The sequence below is a fragment of the Coenobita brevimanus genome, chromosome 64 (genome assembly GCF_032717465.1).
Source record: "Coenobita brevimanus isolate Jiangsu-jjx chromosome 64, ASM3271746v2, whole genome shotgun sequence".
NCBI classification, from domain to species: domain Eukaryota; kingdom Metazoa; phylum Arthropoda; class Malacostraca; order Decapoda; family Coenobitidae; genus Coenobita; species Coenobita brevimanus.
In genome coordinates, this window is record NC_137017.1 from 5,375,310 (window position 1) to 5,387,506 (window position 12,197).

The 12,197-nt window shown below is 42.5% G+C and overlaps 1 protein-coding gene across 1 annotated transcript in view; it reads right to left on the reverse strand.

Annotated features, from left to right (window-relative positions):
- Positions 1 to 6,646, reverse strand: part of LOC145404597 (carbohydrate sulfotransferase 3-like) — a 17,043-nt gene extending 10,397 nt beyond the window's left edge. The window contains exon 1 of the mRNA XM_080276116.1: positions 6,532 to 6,646. Within this exon, the coding sequence (XP_080132242.1) occupies positions 6,532 to 6,634 (103 nt within the window). The 5' untranslated portion in view covers positions 6,635 to 6,646. The remainder of the gene's footprint in view (positions 1 to 6,531) is intronic.
- Between the last annotated feature and the right edge of the window lie 5,551 nt (positions 6,647 to 12,197).

A 12,197-nucleotide genomic window follows, 5' to 3' on the forward strand; every position in this document is an offset into this window, starting at 1 on the left:
GAGAGAATTTGGCGTTGAATGTACCTTGCAAGAAAATGGTTTGGGCAGACAAGATAATATTATATGAAAAACTATGTAGGAGAGATCAATTTTTCTGCTTCATAAAAAGGTGCCAGCGATATACAGCTGAAGACTAAAGCTGGTTTAATATTTCCCTTTCTCCATATCCCACTTCCCTCTGCTGGTTAAATTTCCAAAGCTGAGAGAGGCTTGGTAGGTCTCTCTGTCCATAAATCATCCTTCCTAATATCAGTGAGGAAATATCTGAGAGGGGACATAGTGCAAAAGACAATATCCTCTGTTTCTGATAAGCGTGTACTGATAACGGAAGAACTGTATGACCAACGTGGACTGATAAGAAATATAAATAGTATTTCCGCTACTCCTCACCCTGCCCTTGGGTGGGAAAGGAGGTCCCGATGATGATGATGATGATGATGATGATTTCCGCTATGATGCAATGTCCGTTCTTTGACGCCCCTCCTGATTGTCGAACCCCTTCACATGCCACCCCTTTGGCACTAATGCCCACCGTTTTTAGTGTATACACGACACGGATATCTCACTCATGAAATGGTGTGATGGCAGAGGGAGAATTTCTTGAGAAGCTGGTGCGTCTTGCGGAAGATTAGTGAAACATGTTTTAACGAAATTCATATAATCTAACATTCCTCTGTACCAATCTTTCATAGAGACATTAATTTTTGTCAGAAACAAACATCACTTTGGCTACACACACACAGGGAGTGCTAATGTCACTACCTACGTATGGGTATTTATTCTCCTTCGTATGATGTACTAGGGAGGAATGTGATGGACATGCTGTAAGTGTGAAGCAGACACGATGAAAAACTGAGAGTCGAATTTTTTACTGTGGCTCTAAAATCGGCTGTTCTTTTCTTGCTTATCTTTCCACAATGATATTCAAAGTCGAATGGTGAGCAAAGTAGGTTCAAAGTCAAAAGATGAGCAAAACGTACACAGGACTACCGTGTACTGATGTCGAAGCTGAAAAGTTTGTCTATTATTCAACAGTGTTTACATTTCCGTCACTTTCCTCCCTAACGCATCATACTAAAGGGGCACAGAGGCATACCAAATATCTCACGGGTAATGTTTGCTTCCAGAGGGCAATGAGCATTAAAACAGGCGAAATATAAGGAAAACTTTGGTCCCCGATCCTACCGACTTCTTCACTCTAATTAATATTGACATCTTTCCATCTTGAATGATAAGCAGTAATAAATGATGGACAGAAGTGTGATAATAATCACGAAGAAGTGCTATGGGAAGGATTCAGAGCCGCGGTATCGTATTCAGCAACAGATATACAAGGAATAAGCTGCAACATGATGAAACTCTGTGTTTAGTTAGAATGAACGAAATATAGCCCCCTATAACAATGGAAATTTTTAGTTGTTCCAGTTGTTGATCAACCCCGGTTTGTCTGGGTGAGCAGACCCAACAACCGCAGAGAAGCAACCACCTCTGCAAGGCCATCCCGTGCAGTGAACCGATGTTCCCTTGTAGCTGACAGTGTTTCGCGACAACGAGGGGCGGAGAAAAGTGTGGAGGTTTTGTTCTTGGATAGACGCAGCATTTGCGCCTCTTCACCCAGTTAACAGGGACACTACAGTAGGTTCCACATCACCTAGTTTTTGGTTATATGATTACCGCCCAGCGCTGTGAGTGGTTTCCTGGGTTACAGGAAACCACTCGGCTTGTCATTCAGTGTAGAGTCACCTAAAGTACAAAGAAGATTAATAAAAAATGACAGGAAAATAAGGTAGAAATAAGACGAGAGGAGGACAGACAGAGAATTAGAATGATAAAAATGAGTGAAGAAATAGGCAGCACTACTTCAAGAAGCGGCGACTGTGGCACTTTGAAGCTGTTGATTGGGAGGGCCTCATGCAGTACTTTGATATTCCCTTGATTGATTACTGCTTCCATGGCCGAGAGCCATCTAAGTGTGCCTGGTGCATCACGGACGTTATTCTCTCAGGCATGGATGTATACATTCATTTCTCTTATCCTGTGACTAATGCAACAACAACAAAAAATAATAGTTTATATTTATCCACAACAAGGACAAGGCCTACAAAAAGGTACCAGAGCCAAATCAACCCTGAATCTCATCTGTTTTATAGATTCTTCGCTCTCGTTTTCGTTTTCGTTTTTCAAGGCTCCAACATGCTTGCGAGAGTCGGCCTTGGTCACCTAATGGCGGCTCTCCATGCCGGGAACGCTCCACTGGCGTTCTTCTCACCTACTTTTCAGATTCTTGATCATCTTCCTTTAGGGATTTTGGCGAAACCTTTGCCATTGCACTTGACATCTCAAAGGCTTTCGATCGAGTTTGGAATAAGTCTTTAATTTCCAAACTGCCCTCTTACGGTTTCTATCCTTCTATCTGTGCCTTCATCTATAGCTTCCCCTCTAGTCGTTCTACAGCTGATGTTGTAGACGGCCACCGTTCGTCTTCTAGAGCTATCAATAGCGGTGTTCCTCAGAGTTCTGTCCTATCACTAACTCTCTTCCTTCTATTCATCAATGACCTTCAAAGCTGTACATTTAACCCTATCCACTCATACACTAATGACTCCACCCTTCACCTTTCCATTCGCTTCTTGCAGTGTTCATCTCGGCAAATTCCTTCAACAAAAAAGGGATGAGGTTATGGCACACCTAGTGTCTGACTTGGCTCATATCTCTACTTCGGGTAAAAATAATTTTATTGTTTTTAATGCATCAAAAACTCAGTTCTTACGTCTTTCAACCAGTCAAAATATTCCGCAGGAGAATCCTCTAATATTTAACAATATCTAACTCAATCCTGCATCATCTTTGAAGATACTTGGGTTTCAGTCTTTCGGGACTTATCTTGGGAAAAGCATTTTACTTCTCTTGTAATATCTGCTTCGAAGAGATTATGTGTACTAAGCAGACTTCATGCCCTCTTTACCCCTGCACAGCTGTTGACTATATACAGGGGTCTTATTCGCCCGTGTACAGTACAACTCTGTGTGGGGAGGCTCCCCACATACAGTTCTTCTCAACAATTTCGTCTCATTAACACTCCCCCTCTTCCTGGCTCCCTTCAGCCTCTGTCCCTTCACCGCACTGTTGCATCTTTATCTCTTTTCTATCGCTACTTCACTGAACTATCTACTTGCATCCCTCCACCATTACTGTGGGCGCGTAGCATCCGTCTAGCAACAAACTCTCATCCCTTTTCTATCCAACTCTTTAATGCAAGAGTTAACCGTTACTTCCAGTCCTTCATTTATGCAACAGGTCAACTCTGGAACTGTCTCCCTCTGTCTGTATTTCCTATTGTCTATGACCTCCAGCCTTTCAAACGCAGTGTGTCTGGGCATCTCCAAATGAACGGATCTTGAATTTGGTTCTGTTATCTTTTTTTTTTTTTTTTCTTGGGGGGAACAATCTCGTGGGTTTCTGGCCTTTGATCCTTTCTTCCTTGCATTGAAAAAAAAAAAAAAAAAAAAAATGGACGATGGTCGTCACCACCTACGCCCGGGCAATACATATTCATATATTTTTATAGAGAACCGACAGCAACATCACACACCTGCTGCTGCACCTGTCAAACACGCCCACTACCATCACCAGACATTCAACTCACCGCCTCCCCCCACCTTACCCCACCACCCTCAAACCCTACTCCACCCCACTTTACCCCACATCCCTCAAACCCCATCCCACCCCACCCCACCCTACCCCACGACCCTCATACCCCACCTCACACCCAATCCACTCCATCAGCCTCATACCCAAACCCACCCCCCTCACATTCCACTTCACCACATTCATATCATCACACACCTAACCTTACCTAACCTAACCTAATTTAAACCCAAGACTAACAACCTATCCAAACCTCACTTTTAGACTAAACCAAGAAGCGGTACCAAGACACAGCAAACTCGTCTCCGGCAGCCATTTTAGTGCTGGTGTATAAACACAACAGGATATCTAGTCAAAGATGTCATATAACAATTATGGAGTGAATTGGGTGAAAATTGACGATATGAAGCCCATTTGAAATTTTAGGCCCGACCCATCTGACACAGACCCCCTACCGCTAACCGGGGGGTGACCCCCCTGATGTAATGAGGCATATTATAGGATGAAGATTTGAAAGGTGAACCTTTAGGTTGTGGTTTCATGTCGATATGACGAATTTGAAAGGAGCTATGGCGAAAAAATGATTTTTATTTTATTTTTTAACATTTTTTGGGGACTGCAGCCTAGGCCTTGGCCTAATTTGGAACAAAGCTTAATCACGTGATCAGAGGGTCATAGGCTATCATTCCTGTAATTTTAGTCAAAATCGCACCAGTTGTTTTCGCGTAAACTTGTTAACAGACAGACAAAAACAAATAAACAAACAAACCGACAAACCAAGTGAAGGGGACGGGTAATAAACCTAACCTAACCTAACCCCAGCACACCAACCAAACCTAATCAAACCTACCCTTACATCAACCGATTAATCTAGCCTAACCTTATTTAACAGACTAACCTAACCCAATCTGTCCTAACCCTAACCAACACCAAAGCAGACATCAACAGACTAACCATACATAATCAACACCTACCTTAAAAAACATGAATACTACTACTACTACTACTACCACTACTACTACTACTACTCCTACTACTATTACTACTACTACTACTACTATTACTACTACTAGTGGTAGTGTGCAGTCAACCGCAGTTTCAAAATTTTCCACTCAATTTCGTGTCACCCACTGAATTGAGTAAACTTTGGCTGTCTGGACGTTGCTACTCCACACCTGCCCTAAGGTGGGAAACGAGGTCCGGATGATGATGGTGATGACGATTACTACTACTACGACTACTACTACTACTGTACTACTACTACCACCATTATTATTATTTTTACTATTATTATTATTATTATTATTATTATGAGGGATGAGTACAGAAAAGTGTACTGCGCGAACTCTCCCCATATTTCTCATGCTATAATAAAAGAAGATACGGGAATCTGAATGAGAATTTTTAATATCAACACAGCTTATTTAAAGATTTTTTATGACTGCCCTTCAAAATAGTATACCTGTATCTACCTGTCTGTCTGTCTATCTATCTACTGTTGCTATCCATCTATCTAGTCGTCTGTCTATGCTTACCTATCTTCCTATCTCTATTTATCCATCTATCTATCTGTCTGTCTATCAATTTCTCTCTCTCTCTCTCTCTCTCTCTCTCTCTCTCTCTGACACTGAAGTTTTTATCTTTTTTCTTTTTTCGATTATTGCCATTCCTAAATTTCTTCACCAAATCCTTTCAAAATTTCATAGACTGGATACATTCCCTGACCCCCCTCCCACCTTCTTTTTTCTACATATATTTTTTTGGGGGATCTTTTAAGTATTATATGAGGTCAATGGTCACACACATACACACACACACACACACACATATGGCAATCTGCACAGAGCATATCAGTGTATTTTGTGTGGAGACTATTTTGCACTACCTTAGGAATTTTGGCAATCTTTAAAATACTCAATTGTCGTTACTACCTGATGATTTTCTTTAATTTTGAGAGAGAGAGAGAGAGAGAGAGAGAGAGAGAGAGATCACTGGACTGAAGGCGCTAACCCATAATGAAAACTGAAGATAAATGAAAATGGATGAATTAAGTCACTGTTGAGATTATATGAATAAAATCGTCTGAGGCTTGTAAAATAAAAATAAATAAAATAAAATAATAAATATACAAGCAAAGGATCTAGAGCTGTCACGACCATGAGGGGGGCAAAAAAATCACAGAAAAAAAGAGCCTGAAATAAAACTATCACTGATGATAAAAGTTACTAAAAAAAACAAATAAAATAGATATCCTTACCACCTTTTCCTCACCGATTTATTCTGAACATCACGCCTCAATATACTCTCCTCTCATGAAAATTAAGGTGGAATTAAAACGGTATAAATAAGAATAATAAGGTGCAAAGTGTCTCACGATCTATAAATAAGAGTAATACGCTGTAAGTAGCAAAATAAATCGCTGAGGGAGAGGTGTTGCGGAGTTCCTTAGGCTTTCACTAAAAAATACCAGTCTATCCCCCCTAAAAATAAATAAATAAATACATAAAAATAAAAAGGGCCGTGAAACCAGCCAAAGAGGATACTGTGGTGTAAAGGCCAAAGTAAATCGCTACGGAGGAGGTTTTAAGAAAAGCTGTCACTTAACCAAATCCCCCTCCCCCCCAAAAAAAAAATCTTCGTAACGGCGATGAAAAATGGAGAATAAATCGCTGAGGAGGAGGTGTTACGACAAGCTGCCACGTAAATAGCCCAAATAAATAGCCCCAATATTAGCCCAAATAAATAGCCCAAATAACTGCCCAAATAAAAATAGCCCAAATAACAGCCCTAATAAAAAGCCCAAATATATAATAGCCCAATAATAGCCCAAATAAATAGCCCAAACAGCCCAAATAATAGCCCAGACCGATCCTCGACACCAACCTACGAAGAATCCCTGTGTAGTGAAGATCGTTTGGCAGAGAAAGCAGACCGCGAAGACCGTCAGGACCAGCGCCACCACCAGCCTCTGTCGTAACCTCGCCATCTTAACGGCCTCCTCCTCTTTCTTCTTCTCCGCCTTACCTTACCATCTACACAGCAGCGCAGTTTTGGGTAGGGTCGGCTGTGTGTGTATGTGTGTGTGTGTGTGTGTGTGTGTGTGTGTGTGTGTGTAAGAATTTTGGTGTGCTTCTATGTGTGGGTTCTTAGGTATGTTCGTGGCTGATATTTACTTTTTTTTATTTTTTTTATTATTATTATTATTCGGTGGTGATGTTACGTGTGGCAGGGTCTTCTGGGCTACTGTGCGTGGGCCTGTGTCGCTGCAAATCAGGAGTAGCAAGTTAGAGGATGGGTATATGTTAGGCAAGGGAGTATTTAGCAGGGTGTGTTTGTCATTGGGTCGGTATACCTTAAGCACCTGGGTATACAATTAAACAGACTTATCAGGTGGTTATATCAAATCATCGAATATTTGGCTGAGCAGATTGTCGCTAAGAAGGCCTTGGATTATCTTAAGATGGCGCAACTACTTAAATATCTGGGAATCTCACTAAACTACTAAAGGATGGGTATGGATACGTTTCTCTATATGTATTCCACACGCTGATGGTTGGGATTGGTTAGTGGTTAGGTGAGGAGGGCTTGGGGGTGATACGAGGTGGATAAGTGGGGTGGATGGAGGGAATGGGTTAGAGATAAATATTTATATTTTTGCTTCGCATGTGTTCAGGTAGATCATTAAGTAGGAAGGAACATGTGGCCAGGCAACGGTAAAATTGGGGGAAAATTATAGGTACCGGTATGTGGGGGTGTGCGTGGGATGAGGGGCTTGAAGAAGTGAAACTGATAACTTAGTTCCTACGTGGTTATGCGTTGGAACTTACGCTACGTGGGTGTGTAGGTGGGTGGGCAGGTGGGGCAGAAAGCCTGAAGTTGATACAAATAAAACAAATAATGTCAGATGTATACGTGGTTAAGCACTGGTATTTCGGTAGGTGGGTGAGTGGAAAGGAGACTGAGGTACATTTAGGTCCCTACGTGGTGAGGTGCGCTGGGATTTTAGGTAGGTGGGTGTGTAGGTGGGCAGGTGTTGCGGAGGCAGCGAGAGAGAGATGTAGGTGCACACAGATCGCCTTGTGGATGAGGACTGACCGAGCACATCAGGCAGGTGTGCTCTAACTGAGAGGCGCTTGGGAGTGTTTATCATGTAGTCCACGGTTGGGATGGACTGGGATGGTAGGGTAGTGTGGGGGAAGGCAGGAGGGGGAGATAAGAGAGGATGTGGAGTAGGGAAGGTGGGGGTGATGGAGTGGGGCAAGGGATGGTGAAATGTCAGACAGATGGAAAAAGGGGAGGGTGAAGAGCAGGAGGTAGAGTGAGAAACGGAAAAAGGGACTGGGATAAGGGGTAGCCTGGGGGAGGGAAGGAGGGGGGATAATAGGAGAGGATGGGAAGTGGGGAAAGGGATGCAGAAATGAAAACCAGATCAATGGAGACAAAGGCAGGGATAGAAGGGAGGTAGAGTGAGGAGGGGAACAGGGGAGGGTGTTATGAGATAGGGGTGAGAGATACTGTACGAGGGGGAACATAACGTAGAAGAATGAGTAACTGCCTGTGTGTGTGTGTGTGTGTGTGTGTGTGTGTGTGTGTGTGTGGCGGTGGTGGTGATGGGCGCAGCAGACTGATATCGGGAAGGGGGGAGGGGAACAGGAGTAAGACGGAGGAAGGGGAAGGGGGAGGAAGGGGAAGGGGGAGGAAGGGGAAGGGAGAGGGTAAGAGTCAGGGAAATATTCTACTTTTTAAACTAAATCTCTTATCCTCCTACTAACCACTCTATTAAGGAAATGATGAAAGAAAAAAAAAGTCGGGGAGTTGGGGAGGGTCGCGGGGTAGAGTGAGAAAGACAAGAGGGATCGTGATAGGAAGAAGTGGATGAGAACTTGGGGGGGGGGAGAGGATAAAAGAATGGGGAAACAGGGAAAGGGGTAAAATGGGGAAGAAAAGGGAAAGTAGAAGGCAATGGAAAGGGAGAAATATGGGGGGAAATAAGAAAGGAAAGTGGGAGTGGGAGAAAGGGGTAAAGGGGAGAATAGAGAGGAAAGTGAAAACGGAAAGGGGCAGGGGGGAAATTAGGGAATGAGGGGAAAGTGAGAAGGGAAAGGACAGGGGAGAAAGGGGTGAGAGAAAGAAAAGAGGGAAAAGTGAGAAAGGAAAAAGGAAGGGGGGAAAGGTGTAAAAGGAGGGCAAGAGGAAGGAAAGTGAGAAAGGAAGGAGAAAAGCGGAACATGGAGGAACAGAGTGGAAGTGAGAAAGGAATGGGGGGGAGGGGAAAAGAGATGGGACGTACGCCGGAGAAGAGAGAGAAAAAAAAAGAAATGGTGAAAGAAGAAACGCAGACCGCAAGTAGGAGGGGTTAGGCGAAGGGCAGATTGAGAAGGCGGAAGAAATTACATGGAAAATGTTGCATCGCAGAGTTTAAGAAATCCCAGGTGCGTATGAAGCAATAAATAGATAAATAAATAAATAAGTAAAGTGATGCGACCGGGGTAAACCACACATCATCGGGACCTGTACATGGTGCTAGTCACGAAGTGCTGGGGAAACGATGTATAGCCGAAGTAGTCATATTCTGAGCTATGGGGAATAAAGCTGCGAAAAGGGATGGTGCTTGTTACGAAGAAGTGCTGCGGCAAGGATGCTGAGTAGTAGTATTGTCTTATTCTGCCACTGGGCTACGTGAAATAAGTTTCAAAACGACGAATGAATAAGAGCTGTGAAAGACTTGAAGCTCACGTGGAAGAATGGGCTTACTTTTTCCAATTTCGGCACACCATCCAGCAGGGGCGGGTGAAAGAAAAAAAATGTATATATATCAGTAAAAAATAAAAATAAAGTGTTTATATATTATGATTCCTCACCAGATCTTTTTAATAATGTGTGTGTGTGTGTGTGTGTGTGTGTGTGTGTGTGTGTGTGTGTGTGTGTGTGTGTGTGTGTGTGTGTGTGTTCGTGTGTGTGCAAACTTTTCATCGGGGACGGGCATAACAAACTGTGTGTGTGTGTGTGTGTGTGTGTGTGTGTGTGTGTGTGTGTGTGTGTGTAAACTTTTCATCGGGGACGGGCATAACAAACTGTGTGTGTGTGTGTGTGTGTGTGTGTGTGTGTGTGTGTGTGTGTGTGTGTGTGTGTGTGTGTGTGTGTGTGTGTGTGTGTGTGTGTGTGTAAACTTCTCAATGGTAACAGTCATAACAACCTAACCCTTTCTGCTCGCTGACGCAATGTTCACAGCGTGGTCCATATATAACGCTCCACCTCCACTCCACCGGACTACTACTTGTGTGTTGTGGGGACGGCTAGGTCAGCGTTATCGGTGTCTGCATCATTTCATCATCTCCCACTGCCACGCCCACACCAGCAGACTGAGCCAGATGAATTTCCAGTGTAGCGCTATTTATAGACCCCGTAAAAAAAAATCCCTTTGACGCTTAAAAAAATCGTCTGACGGTGGTAAAAAAAAAAAAAAAAAAATAGGAAGACGAAAAAATTAAGGGCGTCCTCCATACTAAGAAGAAGTTTATTTTTCTTTGTTTTCTTGCTATCCTTGTCTTATTCTCGATTTTTTAAAAGCTACACGAGGCGCCTTGCATGAGTCAACTTGCCCACTATAGTTATCCTCTGTTCTTTTTGTTCTGTGTTCTAATTTGACAACTACTGGAGTTTTTCTGTTCTTTTAGCTGTGTTATTTGACAACTCGTACTTTAGAAATTCTCTGTTTCTTTTTCTGTGTTCTTATGTGACTATTGCAGTTATTCTCTGTTCTTTTGTTCAAACTACTGTGTTCCTCTCTCTCTCTCTCTCTCTCTCTCTCTCTCTCAACGAAGTTATTGTCTAATTTCTTCTGTGTTCTAACTAGACAACTCCCTGCAATTCGACTCAATAATAATAATAATAATAATAATAATAATAATAATAATAATAATAATTAAAGAAATAAATAAATAAGTAAATAAAGCCCTGACCAGCGCCACTCTGGATTATTCACCATTTAACTCCTTCATTATTCATTTTTATTCCTGCTGTCTCCAGACGATTTTATTCAGCTTACAGAGCACTTCTTGGATGAATACACTGACAGAGGACAGATTAAAATGAAAAAATGAAAAAATGGAAATGAAAAATGAAAAACAATTAATGAGAAATTTTAAATTAAATGAAAAACTGAAATGAAATGAAAAAATGAAAAATTAAATGAAAAATGGAAAATGAAAATGAAGAGGAAAAATATGAAGAAGACGAACAGTGAAACGAAAATGAAAATAATTAAATTAAAATCAAGAATGAAAAATGAAAACGAAAACTATATGAAAAACGGAAAATAGAAATGAAAATGAAAATGAAAAATGAAAATACGAAAAATTAAAAAAAATATGAAAACCGTAATCGGCCTGACGGGAAGAAAGGAGAAAAAAGTGAGGAAGAAGGTGAAATATAAACGAAAAAATGAAAAAAAAGATGAATAATGAAAAATATATGAAATAAATAGTTGGGAAGAAGGGGGAAAATTTTAATGTGAGGAAGGGATAGGGAGAAGGGAGGACAAGGGGGTCACTCTTAAGATAAGGGGGAAAGGGGGATGATAAGGGATAAGGATGGTTGTGTAAGGCACTGATAAGGGAGTGTCAGTGAATGGGTGCTTATGAGTGACACAGATACACAGACCAGGAGGGATTTGTGGTTCTTTCTTTGTAGTACGGGAAGTGAGAGAGAGAGAGAGAGAGAGAGAGAGAGAGAGAGAGAGAGAGAGAGAGAGAGAGAGAGAGAGAATCATAACACCTGAGTCAAACCAGGAAGTCGATCCCAATTAAAATGTCCATCACTTCTATCTACTCGTGTATCTATCTATTCACTCACTCCGTTTCTATTTATCTATCTTTCATCTACAGTTTTCTCATTTTTCGATGTAATCTATCTACCTATTCCTTACTTATTATCCATTTTTTATTTAACTGACCTCACAGCCATTCAATTCTGTCTGCTTCTACCATTTGTTCAGCCCTTCACAACGATTCTCTCTCTCTCTCTCTCTCTCTCTCTCTCTCTCTCTCTCTCTCTCTCTCTCTCTCTCTCTCTCAAATAACTCGGATTTCTACTGCTCTCAGTCCTATGTCCTTTCAACAGGGTCCACGCTTCACTTCCGTACGTCCAAGCGGGGACCACACTACTGTCATGCAGCATAATACACAGATTACATCGCTGAGACAGAGCTGTTGCGAATCATCGAAGCCCAGCACTGATTAACCCTTCCAATCCCTAGTAGTAGTAGTAATAGTAATGGTGGCAGTAGTAGTAGTGGTGACGGTGGTGGTGGCGGCCGCGGCAGAAGTACTGGTGGTGGTGGTGGTGGTGGAGGTGGTAGTAGTCGTAGTAGTAGTAGTAGAAGTGGTGGTGGTGGTGGTGGTGGTGGTGGTGGTGGTGGTGGTGGTGGTGGTGGTGGTGGTGGTGGTGCTGGCGGCGGCGGCGGCGGCGGCGGCGGCGGCGGCGGCGGCGGCGGCGGCAGCAGCAGCAGCAGCAGCAGCAGTAGTAGTAGTAGTAGTAGTAGTAGTAGT